General features: G+C 36.4%; 1 protein-coding gene across 2 annotated transcripts; it reads right to left on the reverse strand.

The window, feature by feature from the left end:
• Positions 1 to 3495: 3495 nt before the first annotated feature.
• On the reverse strand, positions 3496 to 12082 carry LOC139751307 (14 kDa phosphohistidine phosphatase-like). Of its 2 annotated transcripts, XM_071666642.1 has the most exons (4): positions 11925 to 11998; positions 10297 to 10651; positions 7688 to 7834; positions 3496 to 3885 (listed from the first exon to the last, which is right to left on the reverse strand). In XM_071666642.1, exons 3-4 carry the CDS (start codon positions 7810 to 7812, stop codon positions 3642 to 3644), a joined length of 369 nt encoding a protein of 122 aa, XP_071522743.1. In that variant the 5' UTR covers positions 7813 to 7834; positions 10297 to 10651; positions 11925 to 11998; the 3' UTR covers positions 3496 to 3641. The 2 variants fall into 2 exon arrangements, with proteins under 2 accessions (XP_071522743.1, XP_071522742.1); XM_071666641.1 differs by lacking the exon at positions 10297 to 10651 and having other exon boundaries at positions 11925 to 12082.
• Between the last annotated feature and the right edge of the window lie 7011 nt (positions 12083 to 19093).

The raw sequence follows: 19093 nt of genomic DNA on the forward strand, positions 1-19093 counted from the left end.
GATGAAGTAATACTCTCAGATGGATCAGCTGCCATCGACTGAAATGCTGCTGCTGCATACAAGGAAGTCAGTGACCTTCAAGTTGGTAGTAGATGTGAGGCAAAGCTTCTTCAGGAACCTCTAGGAGGTAGTGAGAAAAGAATTCGTTCTGACTATCGAGCATTCTTGGTGGATCATGGGCACAACTGAAAAATATATTGACATTTGATAAAAACTATCCTCTCCATCGAGTTCATACCCCATTTTCCTATACTCATGAATGAAGATGACTTGGATAAGCTGCAGGACCAGTGGAGGGATGCCTGAAGATGCCTGAAAAGCATGAGTGATACGGCAACATCTTTTAACACAACTAAATTTGTTTCAGCTGAATGAAAATGCTTGACAGAACTTACATATCTGCTGAAAAAAAGGCTGCATCTGGACTTGAGGCACCACAGAATCAGTTAATTCTTTTTCTACAGGTCATTGCAGAAAGAGAGCTCAGGTTGAAGACTGCTTGAGTACCTTAGTGCAATCCATGGGCTCTAAGGGAATATGTCAAGATTTCTCTTCCTTCCAAGTGGTGATTAGATAACAAAGGCATTGAGAACCTGGAAGATTTTTGAAAGTTGGTTTACTTTTCACTTCTGCTCTCCTGTAGAAAAATACTGAATGCAAATGAACTTGCACACAGAGCATTGATGCTCCTCAAAAATACCTCTGATCAACCCATCAATTTAACAGTTTGATTACATTTAAGCTGAATACCTTCCAAAAAGCACAGCAGCTTTAATTCAGCCTACAAATCAAGTATAATCTGTTCAAAGCATATTACCTTAAAACATTCACTCAGCTTATTCATAAAAAGCTGAAAGACAAACTAATGATCTGAGAGCTTCAGATATAACATAACCTTATGCGCACCATAAGAACACTGAAGAGTTGTGGAATGCAATTAAACAGCCAATATTTAATGGTGTATGGAGATGTATCTGTCCAGAAAGTGAACATAACTTTTGCACATTTTACTCCAAAACCAAACTTTAGGGGTTTTAGTGAAGGCAGGGAAAGTGACATGTTACAGTAGTTGGATTCCTAAAGTGAGACTCTCTCAGGTGAAGAAATGGCCAAGTTGGAGTGGATGAAAACAGCTTTGAGGAAGACAAGGAGGGAAGAAAAACAATATCAAAAAAGAGATCCCCTTTGAATGAACTAATAAGAGAGTTGGGCAGGTGTTCCACATAACTAATGAAAGCAGTCACATGGAATATCACACTTCCAGTGTTTGCTGGGACTTGGATCATCCATCTGAATACTACTAAACAATTTACAGGAAAATGCAGAAATTGGCTTACAGTTGTAATTTTGTTTAAAATATAAGTTGGAATTAACTCAAGCACAAGAACTAACATCAATAACTCTGGCATAAGCCACTGATGAGTATAGATCCACTGATAGCATTTAAACAATATACTCTCCTCCCTCTAACAACTAATCCCTTAACAAAACCACAATAAAGGTTCAATTCACTTCACAAGTTTCCCTTGTCACTGGTGAGCATTAATCTAAATTCATTACTCTTTAGAGGCTACAGGTGCTCTTACTTTTACGTTCAGTAATTTGAACAATACTTTAATGTTTGTGTATCATAACAACCCCTTAAAACATGCTTTAATAGTTCCTATGTGCAGATTCTTTTTGGTCTGGAACACTTCCCATCATTATTACATGTATTTCAAAGGGAAAAATTTTCACTTTATGTGTTTTCAAACAGGACAACATTTTTCATGACTGTATCTATCACACTAAATTAGGTTTAGGTATTCAGTCATTTGTATACTCCATACACATCAGAGGTAGATATTTCAGATGAAGATGCTACAGACAAGACTGTGATAGGATGTAATACAATGGTTCTGTGTGAATGCAATATTGGAATCTGTTGTCTTTGGTGAGGCAGCAAGTGCATAATGAAAAAAAAAAAAATGGGTTAAGGATGTGTGAGTAAACGGAAGCAGTAAGTATATGATCCACATTAAGTGAATAAGTATATGATCCACATGACATAAATAAGTTAAGCTTCTTCATCATCTTACTCTTAAATGCTGCATTAACAACTGCTATAGTTTCCCTGTTTAAACCATAATTAGCCCAATCATCATCAAATGACCTTTATAGGGCTATCCCCATCATCACATAATATCTCAACTTTTCCATCCTCTGTTTAAAATCCCAGGTGATGCATTCCATTAATTTCTCATTGTGTCACCAAGAACCTACTGCCACAGATGGAAAAAATACCAGCATCTGTCACCTACAGAAAATCAGAGTACATAAATGTCATCTGAGCATGTCATATGCATACACTTTCTTGTTAGTTTTAGAATGAAAGGAACAATTTCTGTGTTACTGTATTAAAATTGATATTTGGGGATAAGTCATTATTCATTTATTCGTGTAAATCAAGGTCTCTGTAAGTAACATGTAACCACATAAAATGCATGGATGATATGCATAAAATATGTAAAAGGTGTGCAGTGTAAAGTCATGCCTCAAATAAAATAAACTGTATAACGTGATTAAGTGTATAGAAATACCATGCTTGTACTTTCATAGACAAGGAGCATCCATGCTCACAGCACAGGACATTCCTTGTCCACTCAACACCCTCCCCCACCAACATAGCAGAAAGTATAGTAATGTTCAGTACAGTATTTTCTCTACAATCATAAAATGGAAATAAAACATAATCATTGCATAGCTACAGAGATAAGGTGCGTCTATGCCACCAGCAGGGCCCTTTTCTGTACATTCAATACCCTTCCACTTTAACATATAGGAATTATACATTTTTTGGTATTTTCTTTATGTATCTGTATCTCTGACACCTGATCCAATTGAAACTCACTCATGGGGGTGGCGACAACAACTGAGTCTCCATAAGTAGTGAACTCGAGTGCCACTTCTTAGCCTTTAAAGCTTCACCCTTAATAGGCCACCATCAGAGGGCAACTCTTAGTGCAGTGTTTGCAGAGACTCCTACTGTATGATCCAACCAACTACTTCCATCTAATGCTTCTATGTAATGCTCCTGCCTAAATGTTCCTCCCTACTACTTCTATCTACTGCCTCTATCATTTTGTCAAAAGGCAGGGCTATGCATAGTGCTAACCACAGGAAATTCTAAAGTTACGAAGAATGAGCTGTGCGATTATTGTCAAGTGTTACGTATCACAAGGAGAGATTTTATGTTTGTGGAAATAAAGCCAGTAGTACACGTGTAGACATATCATTCTGGAAAGGAATTCTATCTTTACACAAATGGGGTTTGATCATAGACAAAAATCAGGATTGGGGTTAATGACTTCTGGCATCTCTTTTATTTTAACACTTCACAATATCTTTAACCTGTTACCTTGTTGCTAAACTGCATTTCTTATTTCACTTTCTGCTGATGATAATACTGATTACTGAGATGAGTAATGTCAGCCAAAAGTTTAAAGAAACTCTGTATATTAGCAATAATTTATTTCTCGGAGGTAAATGTAGATAAGTACTCTATCATATACTCATTACCAAGTGTATTTGTGATACTTTACTTACCAACCAATGTTGTAATTATGAAACCAATCTCTAAATAAAACATTTAAAAACAATTTCTAGTAGCCATCATTGGAGTATGAAATTTTATCATAGCCTGAATATTTAGCTTTAAGCAAATCCACTGTAATACGGTGATCAGCCCGACCAAATCCTTGAGAATAGCCATAAACTTCAATGATCTTCTTATCAACATCGTGGTGAATACGACCTCCACCTACACACTCACAATCCAGTCCCATTTTCTCAATATTTGGGGTGACCTGATCATACACATCTGAATGAAAGCCAGCTGAGCGATACCTGGAAAATATCTAAAATTAGTTCCTGGAGTTTTCATGCCAAATCAGTAAGACAGCACATTCTACCTCTAAATAATTAGGTGTCCGTATCCTTTATCAGCTTTTGCAGTTGGTAATGGAAATTCCAGTAATACAAACCAATTTCCATGAAACATGAATATGGCCTTAATTGTTTGTGTCAAGCCTACATATGCTTACCAGATAAGTACATTCATATGGATAAAACAGATGGAATATAGGAGCATTATATGATAAACAAAAGGAAGGAGGTACAACAGGTATATTTAGGGTAGATAGTTATAAACAATGGTCAAAAGAGAAAGTCCATAAGTACTGGAGCATATCTGGAATGGAATGAGTGGTATAAGATCAGATTACTGGACAGTACAGATGGCTATGTAAAGGTAGGTGCATGATTTCTGATGAAAGGTAAGTTGTTTGAAGACACTTCATTGCAATCAATGCAAATATATGCCATGCTCTCATTCATGAAATTCACCTATATGGGTCCTAAGACTGGGTCTTGTGGAATTCCACTAAAAATGTGAGGCCAGTCAGATGCTTTCCATATATACACTCTCTAGTTCTACTGAGAAAGCTATTCAGCTATTTTTGCTCCATAAGTCTTAACCATTTCACCACACTATCCACCTAATACATGCTATCTCTTACCCTATCATTCCTTATTTGTTCAACCAACCTCACATCATATGCTCTCCTCAAACAATTCATTTTCAACACATTCACCACTCTTCCATACAACGTTATGTAGGGCCCATGCCCACAACACCAACTGGATTACTAAATCAAAAAGCATACCCATCTTTGCCCTCATGGACAGTGACCTTTCTTTTCACACATTTCTAATTATGCCTGGGACCTTAGCCCTCTCACCCACACTTGGGCTCACTTCAACTTCTGTAGTTCTATTCACTTCCAAATCCACAATCAGATATCTAAAACATTCCACTTCCTCTATGTTCTCTTCATTCAAATTCAAATACCAAATAACCAATCTCTAGCTGCTGCTAAACCTAATAATCTTGTATTTATACACATTTACTTACAACTCTGTCCTTTCACACACTCTCCCACTCTAAGACACCAGCTTCAACAGTATCTCACTCAAAACTGCCACCAGTAAGCAGTAACTGACTCATCTTTCACGCCTCCCCTTCGAGAGACTGCAGACCTGTCCCACTCTCCAAGACCCTCGAATTCACCTTCATACCTATCTATAATGAATTTCAACAGCCGAGGTAATTCGAGAGACTGCAGACCTGTCCCACTCTCCAAGACCCTCGAATTCACCTTCATACCTATCTATAATGAATTTCAACAGCCGAGGTAACATCACAAACCCCTGCCATAGACCCACCTTCACTTAGAACCACTCACACTGCTCTCTCCCCAAGTGAACACATACCTAATTCTCTTTGTAAAAACTCATGACTGCTTGAAGTGGTTTTCCTCCCACACCATGTATTCTCAACACTCCACAAATCATCTCTATCAATCCCATCATGTGCTTTCTCTGGATCCATAAATGCAACAAACACTTAGTCTCCCATGGTATCCCTTCACAGAAGCCTTTTTTCCAAGCTCAATCACTTTCACTACCCTCTTCCCACCTATATCATGTCCTCTTTACCAAAAGCCTCTACCAACCTTCATCCTTGTCTCCATCAATACTGAACAGACATCCCCTGAGCTGCCCCTCTCAGTATATTCACATCCTAGAGATACTTTGGTACACCTATCAATTAGGACTCATCCATAACTAAGACTCAATCTCTTGCACCAAAATTGCTGACAAACTCATTCAGCTCCTTCTAAAATACTCACCTCTCTTCCTCTCTCCTCTCACTTCCTGGTGCATAAGCACTAGTAATCACCGACTGCTCATAATTCACCTTCATTTTTACCTATATCAGTCTGGGATTTACTTCCTTATGCCTTCATACATTCCCAACTCCTCCATCTGAAGTGGTGCCCCTTCCTTAGCCCTCACCCTCACATTAACTCCTAACCTTATCCCAAGGACATTCACAAGCCATTCTTTACCCTTCCAGTTGAACTTAGCACTAATTGATAGAACATCCACATTCCTCTCCTCAAACATACTACCTACCTCTCCCTTCTTGACATCCTGGTTACATCAACACATTCAGACATCTGAGCCTGGGTCTATGAGCAGGATTAGCCCTCTTTACTTAGCACCTTCTGTTCCAACATTCAATTAAAAAAAATTTTCATACACATTCACCATTTCCCACATTAGCAAGGTAGTGTTAAGAAAAGAGGACTGCCCCTAAGAAGAAAAATCCTCACTTGGCCCCCTTCTCTGTTCCTTCTTTTGGAAAAGTAAAAATGGTAGGGGAGGATTTCCAGCCCCCTGCTCCCTCTCCTTTTAGTCAACTTTTATGACATGCAGGGGATACATGGGAAGTATTCTCTCTTCCCTATCCCCATGGATAATATACACATTTATTTGCAGGAGTGTGAAAGGTGTGCAAGGAATAGAGTGAATTGGAACAATGTGGTATACTGGGGTCAATGTGCCGTCAATGGACTAAACCAGGGCTTATTTACCAATAGAATCTATCTATATACTCTTTCTCCCCTACCCTGAGGTAGGACCAAAAGAATTCTACCTCTGTATTCCCTGCATGCTGTAGAAGGCGTCTGAAGGGGGTGGGGGTTGGGGTCTGGAAACCCCACTCATTGTATTTCAATTTTCAAAAGAAGGAATGGAAAAAGGAGCCAAGCAGGGAGTGCTCATTCTCCTTGAAGGCTCAGGCTGTGGTGTCTAAATGTGTGTGGATGTAACCAAGATGAGAAGAGAGGAGACAGGAGGTATGTCTGAGGAAAGAAATCTGGATGCTCCAGCTCTGAGTGAAACAAAACTCTACGGTAAAAAGGGCCCAGAAATATTATAAGTACATATACATAAATGCATTATCATACAACATACATAAAGTAGGTGTTATGAGACTCTGTCTGCAAGTGTTAATACCACAAGTGAAATGTCACCTTCACTAAGACTGTACCTTGTCAATGGACAAACTGGAGTTCAGTCTTGTTGAGCAATCTTTTCCTTAAAAAGAGCCCACCTTATCTTGCTCCTAAAAAGTTGCAGGAGTCCCATAAAAGGAATAGCAGAGTTACATAAAATAACTATTTTCATAGGGAATTGTTTTTCCTGTCTTAGCAAGGTAGCATCAGGAAAAGACATAATTCTCTAGCTGTCATGCAAACAGCAGCAAAACCAAAACCCACCATTGACAGCCAAGCTCAGGAGATTATTCCATATGTTATGCTGACTACTTCATATATGCTGGTTCAGCCCAGAGATAGGTTTCAAAATGCTTAAAGTTTTTTGACTCCCTACTTGAGTATTTCTTAAGTTGTCTGGTCCTCTTCAGGTGCCTTATTGTGTTTAATATTCCTAGTTACTTCAGTTTAAAAGTCACAATCTCCACCATCCATTTACTAAATGCTTCACAAATTTTCAATGCCTCTACTCCTGTACTTCCATTTCAGTATCTATACTAATTTTCTTCATAAAACTTACATACCTCTTTTAGCCATTCCTCACAGCAAAAAAAAAAGAAAAAAAAATTAACTCCTTGATAAATCTAGGATGGAACCCTGGTTGGAAGATCAAATCCAGCACCAAAAGGTGTAGGAAAAAGCTCTATCCTGCATCAATGTTCACTAACCCTCTTAATATACATTTGGTCAAGTTACTGATCAGACATAAACATTTTAATTCATCCTGTGACTTTGCTGCAGTAACTTACCCCCTGGTTATGAACTTGGAAACTTCTGGTCCTCCTTCAGGTGAGTGGTGAACCTTGATGAGAACATACTTAAAGGTACCACTGTCAATGTCCACATCTGCCACTTGGTCTAAGGGGGAAGCCATGGCTCGTGACTTACTACTCAATCTACAAAAATAATGACAAACCTTAAGAAAAGTGGTTTCACTAAATTTTATTTACAATATAATAAAATATCTATAAATACATGAAATGTAATGAGTTTGCAGCGCTGCCAAAATGCATCCTGATTTACGAATGATTCACCATAACAGATGATAGTACACATACACTGGGCATGTACATATAATGCATAAAATTAATCATTCATGACATAAAGCAAGATCTAAAGTACCATTTTCTTTTCTAGGACCAACAAAACAAGTTTTGCATTAGCAAGACTGTTATTTTAGTATATAATAATTATAACACATGCTAACTTACAAGGCAGAGGCCTTCACTGCCTTACACAGATCTGTTTCATCTACTAAGTCTAAAATCCATTACTATCTCCATCAAATACTTTTTCTAGGTTCATAAATGCAAAATGCATACCACTGCCCAAGCATTCTTTCTGAAACTGCCATTCTTTAAAACTATATCCCTTCATAAATCAATTTCACTGATTACTCACTTTCTTATTCATGGTCCTCCTCGTTCTTTAATCTTTTTAAAAGCTGTGCTAACCCTTGCTATGCAAGACACTGTCCATATTTTCATTCTTTATATTAGCAAAACACATCCTACATTAGTTTTTGGCACCCCTTTTTCTCTAAATGTGATCTAAAGTCTTAAATCTGGCAATGCTGAGGCCAAGTAGTTACCAGATGATACAATCTATTGGATTATTGGTTCTGATAGTGTATTACAAAGTAAAACACCTTGGGGTGTTTCAATTTCCCAACAAGTAAGTATATTGAAGTTTTGAAAGTGTTTTACTTTCCCAATATGTAAGTTTAACTTTCAAACTAGACTACAACTGTAATTACCGGTACTTAATTTACTTGCAAGAATCTTCATTCCTGATCCACAAATGTTCAATGTATTTAAGGAAAGCAATCGGTGACTACATAGAAGTTGAAGTGCTAATTTGGTTCAGTATAGGTTTTGAGAGTGATTAAAACGGAATAATCTTGCCTCAGGAAAGGCCTGAGGCAGGTCTTACATTTTGTCATTTGTTAGAGCTGCTCTGAATGTACTTGAAGAATCATCAAGACTTTGTTGAGCCTCAGTGCAGTAAGCAAAAAGGTTAGCAAAAGGATCAGAGTTGCTATATCTGGGTGTGAACAAAGCTTTAATGCCTTCTTTGGCAGTTCTTGCAGTGTTATTTAGTGTAATTAAGTGGTCACAGCAATTCATAACAAATGGGCTGCAATGACACAAGATTCCTGGAGAATACATGTCATTTCAATGAGCACCTGTACTCTTTAAAAGTGAGGTATTATGTTAATTAAAGAGTAAGAAAGAGAATATGGAGTATACAATATAACTGAGTGATATATGAGTGATCTTTGATACACCTATGTGTCATGTTAAGGTCATACTACCTTACTAAGTATGCATGCTCATAAACTATTCTCAAGGATACAGTGAGTAAGCCAAGAGTTCTGGTTATAACTGTAGCACATTGACCAGAATCAAAAGACTCAAGGAGTCAAACTTTACCTCTAAGCCGATAATCTTCCTGTTCCTCTTCATACAAGCTCAAGACTCACTTAAGCACTTTCCACCTATGGCTGTAAGGTTTTGAGGAAGCTTTATGCAATAATATAACGTAAGAATATGAATCTACCAACGTGAGTCACAAACATTGGACTGGCTGTCTTAGTGGACACTGCATCCACCAGTGAATAACCAACGGTCAGAACAATCATTTGCTTCTGCCAAATGTGCTTTTACAAATATCTATATTTTTCATGTCTCCCTTATCTAATCTACTTTTTCATAAAAAACATAAAAGCAAAACACTGAATAGTGGACATTGTAAATAGGTGTATGTCAATAATGATGATGATACATGAAAATTAGTTTACATGAAGTAAAATATCTTGGCATTGTATCCTAATTTTGTGTTTATTCTAAGTTGTGAAAATAAATATAAAGATTGGCTAAGGTCTGAAAATGAGGGAAAATGTGAGCTTATCATAATACAAAGAAAAACACAAAAATAAGATATACATCATTCAGCACTCTTTTAAAGATAGATTTACTTTAATTTCATAGTCCTATTGAAATACAGATCAATGTTATTATTATCTAATTTTCTCCACTGTAAGTAGCCATCAACTCATTTTTTTCTGAATTCTTGTCTTAGAATTCAATCTATTATTCTTTCAAGGTATCTTATAAGTCAAACAATGTACATAATGTTTCACATTCCTTGCAACACATTTAAAAAAAATGTGCCATATCCTACTATACTGCTTAAACGTATCATCAATTTTCCCACATACATCTGAATCAAACAAGGCTTTCTAGCTAGATTTATAAATACCTCAGGTCATCTGCAAAGCTAATTAATCTACAAAAGAATCCTCAAGTTTCTCAAGTTACTCACAGACCACCATAGCAAAAAGACATCAAACACTCACTCCAGGAAAGTATCCTTATGTCTCTTGATTCATCCACAGCTATATAAGCATGGTGAGAAGAGGTAACATCTCCCCTAGGATGCCCCATCCTGCTGAGTATGTACAAGCAGGCTTTAAGCAGTTGTACTGCAACAAGATTCAACTGCCTAACACCATTCCAAAGTATAAATGTCTATGACATCCTATTTTCAAAACTATTTCAAATCTTGATCATTTTACACTTCCTCAGGAGACATGTTTTTTTCCTGACATGCGCTGAAATGGTTAATTCTATGGAGGAAAACCATCTTGTGCCAGAAAAATGAATTCCACATCTAACAACTAATGTATCTCAGCTTTCCAACTCATCTGATATCTGAGGACATAAAAGGTCACTTATTTAGTTTATGGACACACGTGATCTAGCTCATACATTTTGACGAAAGTGATACCATTGGATTCCTGACACTATCAAGAATAGGTATTTATGGCACCAATTTGTATAAAGGAAAATTGTGATGTAAAAAAAAAATCATTTCAACAGGTGAGAGTGTAATGAATGCATTGGTAACAACTAGGTACATTGCTAGCAACTAGGAAATGAATGGGACACCTATAGCATTCCGACATCATTTTCTAATTAAAACATTGACAGTATTGTCATAAAAATGGTGACATACATAGCACAGATAATTTCAGACATGTGATACAACAGAATCAAAGAGAATCCATGAGAGTTTCCTGACTCATAGGACAGATTACAATAAAATTCACACCATGATGCTCAATTAAGGATTCCCGGAGCCAATTTTTGGACATAATAAAAACAGTCTTTTGTAACAGATGACCTTTTAATTCCCTCAAACAAAGAACCAGAATGTGAAGCACCGGTAAAAATAATGTAAAATCTAGGCTGGTTCTTTACATAATATTTCATAAATTCTGATGATTTGTATAAATATTTCACACGCCTGTATATCAGTTCACACTTTCCTAACGTTATAACCCTCACCACTATCGCCCTATCTAAAAATAATGCCCCCGATCATGCTGCACTCCTCTAAATCAATTCTACGTCTGTATAAAATGTACTGAAACCATTTCTATCCAAATCTATACAGAAAAAAGAGGCGACCTTAAACTATTTCTAACAAGATATGTACGAGTCCATCTTAAAAGCCTGTCAAGTTATAAGTTCATTGCTACGAGGGAGACACACTTATTAATGATGCAGAATCAATTATAAATAAAAGTCAGTTATCCTGTCCTCTCCTCTTCTAGAATTTCCATGAAATTAAACCCTCGTGCATCAATTAAATCCCACATTTTTTCCTAAATGAATTACGACAAGGAAGTTTCAGTAGGTCCCTATGGCTCCTGAAGCTCTACGTCTCCTCCTCTTAATGATGAAAGACAGCAGTGTTATGAACTCTATACAGGATTTCAGCACGAAAGTCAAAACATCAAATGAACTTCTAATCTTATGGGTAAAGTATAAATAGTTTCCTCTGCTTCCTGATGTCAACACGGTCCAATTTTATCACAAAGCCAGTGTCAGCGGACATGACTTGGCATCCATGGATGTCACCCTCCTAATCATCTACTCTTGCCGAAGTCACTTATAAATCAACACTTTAGAAACAATTTACCTGGCAACCAGGAAAGGTCGAATAGGACAAATCTGGCGGCCCAAGATGCTTCCCAGCTGTATCATTCAACTCAAATACCACGACGGGACACAACCAGGACTGGCAACTTACGAGGTTCTCTCGTGTTCCCGAATGTGATGCGGATGAATTGCCAGTTTGTCGGCCTCCTGCCACCTAGTGTCAAAAGGAAGAAATACTCCTCTGAAATCAAAAACTATTTTTTTTAAATACATAAACCATGTCAAAAGATAACATTTTGATTGAATTATAGCTAGAATCACTTTCATATGCTGTATATTGATTTATATTCCTATCTATTGTCTACTTGACAAATACCCAGTCATTCAGTGTCAAAAAGACGCAATCTTTTAGCTGATCGATAGATTGTATTTCATGATATCTTAATTAACTCGATCGATTTTATCATAGTCTCCATCATATGATTATGATAGTTCAACTGCATCACAGTTGATCCAATGGTGCTGTTTTCATAATCTAATTTAGTTTATCTTATTTGTTGTTATATAACTTTGCGTATAATGTACTTGATATACATGAGAGTACGGCCTTAGAATTATTTTGAACAATAGAATATGTTAAGTTTTCTCGATGGTGAATATGGTTTGAAGTTGACTGCTTTTACGACCTGGTCTCCAATAACGAAAATGCCAGACATATATATATATATATATATATATATATATATATATATATATATATATATATATATATTTTTTTTTTTTTTTTTTTTTTTTTTCATTATACTTTGTCGCTGTTTCCCGCGTTTGCGAGGTAGCGCAAGGAAACAGACGAAAGAAATGGCCCAACCCCCCCCCCCTTACACATGTATATACATACGTCCACACACGCAAATATACATACCTACACAGCTTTCCATGGTTTACCCCAGACGCTTCACATGCCTTGATTCAATCCACTGACAGCACGTCAACCCCGGTATACCACATCGTTCCAATTCACTCTATTCCTTGCCCTCCTTTCACCCTCCTGCATGTTCAGGCCCCGATCACACAAAATCTTTTTCACTCCATCTTTCCACCTCCAATTTGGTCTCCCTCTTCTCCTCGTTCCCTCCACCTCCGACACATATATCCTCTTGGTCAATCTTTCCTCACTCATTCTCTCCATGTGCCCAAACCACTTCAAAACACCCTCTTCTGCTCTCTCAACCACGCTCTTTTTATTTCCACACATCTCTCTTACCCTTACGTTACTCACTCGATCAAACCACCTCACACCACACATTGTCCTCAAACATCTCATTTCCAGCACATCCATCCTCCTGCGCACAACTCTAGCCATAGCCCACGCCTCGCAACCATACAACATTGTTGGAACCACTATTCCTTCAAACATACCCATTTTTGCTTTCCGAGATAATGTTCTCGACTTCCACACATTCTTCAAGGCCCCCAGAATTTTCGCCCCCTCCCCCACCCTATGATCCACTTCCGCTTCCATGGTTCCATCCGCTGCCAGATCCACTCCCAGATATCTAAAACACTTCACTTCCTCCAGTTTTTCTCCATTCAAACTCACCTCCCAATTGACTTGACCCTCAACCCTACTGTACCTAATAACCTTGCTCTTATTCACATTTACTCTTAACTTTCTTCTTCCACACACTTTACCAAACTCAGTCACCAGCTTCTGCAGTTTCTCACATGAATCAGCCACCAGCGCTGTATCATCAGCGAACAACAACTGACTCACTTCCCAAGCTCTCTCATCCCCAACAGACTTCATACTTGCCCCTCTTTCCAAAACTCTTGCATTTACCTCCCTAACAACCCCATCCATAAACAAATTAAACAACCATGGAGACATCACACACCCCTGCCGCAAACCTACATTCAGCGAGAACCAATCACTCTCCTCTCTTCCTACACGTACACATGCCTTACATCCTCGATAAAAACTTTTCACTGCTTCTAACAACTTTCCTCCCACACCATATATTCTTAATACCTTCCACAGAGCATCTCTATCAACTCTATCATATGCCTTCTATATATATATATAGTTCACCATTGCATTTATATTGCTAATTACTGTATCGAACGTCCAAGTAAACCACTGTCCCACAAACTAGTAAGAGAGGCACAGGATAGTCAGAGGTACTTTAATCTTTTGATTACGGACTGCTCAAGTAAGAGGCAGATTTTAAAGAATAAGAGAAAAATTATGCATATTGATACCTAACTTTTTAGGCTGAAAAAAATGTTCTTTGAATAGCATGAAACAAATGGAAAAGATAATGGCATCTTCTCCAAACTGGATTTGATGAACTATGCCAGAAATTAGTAATATGAATGAACGCATTTTATACATTTTCATATAAAAGTATCATTGAAAATGTTAATGGAATTGGACTCATGTTTAGAGGAGGCATGGGATGGAAAAGTTTGAGACACTGTCTTTTCCATCTCACCAGTTAGTTGATTTTGTCCCACTATTTTCGGATATAAACCATCATTTTTTTGTACTATTATTACATTCTAACCAATCATCCTTAATTCTATGCAACCAGTCTTTGGTTCTAATTCACCATGACTTTGTTCAATCCTACCATTCCTTTATTTGAACGTATCATTCCACAATTCAAACAATTTCATTATCATAATCCAAAATATCTTAATTTCCACCAATTTCTTTATTCTGTTACATTTCTCATTCACAATTTGGGCTTTCGTTGCATGAAATATAAAGGAGAAAGATGAGGGTTTGTCATACTGCATCTATCTATATCTAAAAAAAAAAAAAAAAAGCTATTTCCATGATCTTACTAATGGTATTCAGCACAAAATCTTTTCTAAACTTTTTTTATCCAATTTACTGCATCAAATGGTGCAGAGGTGATAGCAATGTATGGTAAAGTTCCAGATGTTGCTCTGCTTTGGTGGAAATCCACTAGCAGCATTTGCTAAGACTCACATTTTAAAGTCATGTTAAAGTCACTTGCTCAAAAATTCTGGTTTATCATAAATGCAAAGACTAACACATACGACAATATTCTAATCATCAAATATCAAGTTGATGCATTAGTGAGTAGACTAGTTTGAAGTTTGAAAAATGAAGAATTTGTAAAAAGTACTTTGCAGCATAAAGTAATATGCACTTTAATGTTAGATCCTCTATGTATTACAAAAAACTGAGGAAATAATATAAAAACTACATAAGCACATAAACATTTATTTCAAACAAAAGATAAACTTATGAGGACACCCAGTAGATGAAAAAATTAATTCATAATAATATCTATCTAGCGATAACAAACATACATAACAAGTACAATTATAAATGCTCTGTAGTTTTACTTTTCCCTTGCACTACAAGAGAACTGTGAAGAAGCAGTATAAAAACTACATAAACACATAAATATCTATTTCAAACTGGTGATTAACTCCTGAAGACAACCAGTGGACGGAGAAAATTACTTCATCGGCAGAAAAATTACCACCAAACTGTTTCAAGTATCCATACCCATAACAAATATCATAAAATCTGTGTTTAAGTAGCTATCATTAATAAACTAAACTAACTACAAATAACTACATGTACTTCCAATGCTCATGAACAATGATTAAGTTAAGGACGGCAAAACTTTTTGCACATAATCACGAAGTTTCTAATATATATCTAGTTAAAGGATATATACTCCACGAGGGGTAAATATCCCTTGAGGAGCCATGAGCCACTGTCTTGTGTCTTCAAAGGCATGTATAAAGAGCAAAAGCATACATGATGTCTACTACCATGTCAATTAAAAAATAAAAAAGTAGTCCAAAACCAGTCAAAAGTGCATTACAGTTATCAAGTGTCAAAAGTAGGTTTATCAAAATATAAGTTCCTTAAGCATTATGTTGCATCTGAACATTCATTAAAGACTCTTATCATAAAATCAAAACCCATGATTGTTTCCAAGCCAATGATATTGTACATCCTTAAATTGTGCAAGACACTGATGTGAAAATATCATGATTGTGATTAGTAATTCATTTTTCAGTAATGAATAGTTCTTTTAAATGAGAGATTTTGAGAATCATCATCCACTAATTGATAATTATACTAAAGCATAATAATTCCAGTTTTGTCTCATATCTACCTATGTTGTTCAAATCTAAAACCAGTGGCTCGTGGGAGCTTGTACTGTATCACACAACCAGCTATAAATGGCCAATCAAAAGAAGTTAACATTCTTTGAAATTTCCTGAAAATGTACAAAGAAAAAAATTACAGCTTTGAATATCCAAAAGGTTTTATGAGATGCGTGAAGAGTATTATCTTTACTAAGAGAGCACTAAAAGAATAATAAAATATGCCACGAGAATGAAACATTAAACATTATCTTATCATCCTAACAGGTCTTGAATTGGAAGGACTCAATTTTTGACAAGAAATTTTGGAACTTTTATCCAGTCAAGACAAAATATGGCTTCGGGGTCACACTGTAGTTGGCATAAAAATACAAAGGACCATCTGCCAATCATTCCTATCAAATTTCAGATCGACAGGCCCAGTTATTCCTTACAAGATTACAAAAACTTTTCAGCCAATTGGCACCAACATGGCTAATGGTAGTAATTTTATAATTGCGATCAGCTTGAGAAGCATATAACTGAATAGAAGAAATCTGATCTTTCCCATTTATTTTCTGATTAACTAAAAATTTCAAACAAAACTAATGATGGGTCTGTGGTACTCATATCTGGTTTGCAATCAAAACTAATGACAAATCATCTGATCATTCCTATTAGCTAAACTAAGAATGTTTCTGAATTTTCAGTCAGTCAGAACCAATGATATGCTATGGTGGCCACATCAGATATTGGACTGACATGAAATGAAATTTCATTTCATGTGAGAAAGGATGATCATAGATCATTTCTGTAAAGTTTTGGTTTGGTTGACTCTAGAGGAGAAGATTCAAAATTGAAAATCTACACTGAGACAACAGACTTTCAGACAGCATAATGTGTTGTGGTAGCCATATCTGATGTTGTATCAGGATAAAACTAACTTATTTGGTAAGTGGGCCTTCCAAAGATCAGTTGTGCACAGCTCTGGCTCAACAGACCCAATGATTTCCAAGGAAGAGAATTAAAATGTGGAAAGTTTACAGACAGAAAACAGATAACAACATGTGCTGTGATAACAATAGTTCATCATGGGACCTAATGATGACATGAAAAATTTCAATTTATGATTTATAACTCTATAATTTTCATGAGATTGGAACAAAGCAAAAGATGGCCTCAATGTGATTATTACCTAGCGGGAAAAAAGCTACCGGATTCTGTATGAGAAGGACATGGAAGTCAACAATGTTCCTATCCTCTTACCAGAGTCCATATTATATTGTCTGCTGGCAAATATTAGAATATTTTTCAAGTAAGGAAATATCTAGGAAGCTAGTCATATCCTACACCACAAGGCCAAAACTAGAATATGCATCTCAGGTTTGGTCACAGCACCTAAAGAAGCATAATGAGCTCACAGACAAGGTCCAGAGAAGGGTAACAAATATGGTACAAGAATCACGAGAGATAAGTAACAGGAAAGGCTAAAAGCTTTAAAATTACCTACCTTAGAAGAAAGAAGAGCAAGAGATGGCATAATCACAACTGTTCAGCTCTAAAAGGAGATCAACAATGGGGACAGTGGATATTTACTCAAGAGATGTACTGATAGGGTAACCAAATGTTACAACACAAAATTGTGTATGAAATTTGTCAATATGGATATAAAGATATACTTTTATAGTATAAGAGTGGTGGACAACTGGAACAAATTTTGAGTAATCAAGGCCAGAACATGTAGGAGGATGAAAAGCGTGCATGGGATAGAGTGAACTGGAACGATGTGTATACTGGGGTCAACGTACTGTCAGTAGACTGAACCATGGCATGTGAAGCACCTGATGTAAATCTAGGAAAGGTCTGTGGGACATTTTTGGTGCATTAATCATAACAGGTAGAGAATGGATGTGGGTGGATATGGCCTTTCTTCATTTGTTCCTGGTGCTACCTCACTAATGTGAGATCAAGTATGAAAGAAAATATATATATAGTGTATATTCCTATGCATGACAAAGGAAATCACTACTGTTAGGCATAAATGAAATTAAAATCTTTAAAATATCTTACATTTAGAACTCTCAGACTAGAGAAAAATGATATATACAGCTGAAACTACTTATAAAAAGTATTTCAACATTCCAAATCTATAATGGAAGCAACTAGTTCCCTGCTTACTCAGGTCTTTGGCATTTTAATGGCATGATACAATAGAGTATGAACAATTATCTTTGGTAATCAATAATCCATTCCATTATCATCTTTCATAAAAATACTTTCCTTCACTTACTTTGTTTCTTGTTTTATAGGAATAGAAGCATAATTCTGGAATGACACCTGAAAGAATAAGCTCTGTTTATTGAAGTCAGAGAGTTACTTTAAGGCTAACAAGTCACAGGAATAAGTAAAGAATTTCCTGGTTTAACTTGGTACATTTAGATGTTTCTAGCTAACTACCATCTCCAGAAGTGAAATTTACGTCAAAAATATTTCTCTTATTGTTAAATGATTAATGATTGTGTTAAGAACTGCAAGAACACACAAGCAGGAATCCATCAGAATGTGTGACAGATCTAGAAAACAGTTTAAAAATTTAGGCTTAATAACTTCAAGTGATTTGGGGCATTATCTATGGTAAATACCTGAATCAAAAAATTTGTGAGCAAATGGAAGTCTTCACAACCAATGTGAAATTAATTTTCAGCAATTATGGTATAGTGCTACATAAAATGTTATCTCCACAAATGAACCCTTTTTAATATTATTTTTTCAACAATATGATATTTCCAAATCCTCACCAACTCTGTTGGCACTTTCAAATCGTCTCTTTTGTATACGAATACGATATAATAAAGCTGAGTGACATAATCAGCTGACACTGAAGCCACAATGAACATTACAAAGACACTGTCTTTCAAAAACAATTAATTTATTTTGAAAACTAAAAAGTTCCTAAATTTTTTTCCCCTTCCAATCTCCAAACACACATCAATTTCCGAGTCAAACTCGATGAACTACCAAATCCACCATACAAAGAACTGAATCCAAACAATTCAAAATTTGTCAAAAGAC

Source organism: Panulirus ornatus, chromosome 11 (assembly GCF_036320965.1).
Source record: "Panulirus ornatus isolate Po-2019 chromosome 11, ASM3632096v1, whole genome shotgun sequence".
In the NCBI taxonomy this organism is placed as follows: Eukaryota; Metazoa; Arthropoda; class Malacostraca; order Decapoda; family Palinuridae; genus Panulirus; species Panulirus ornatus.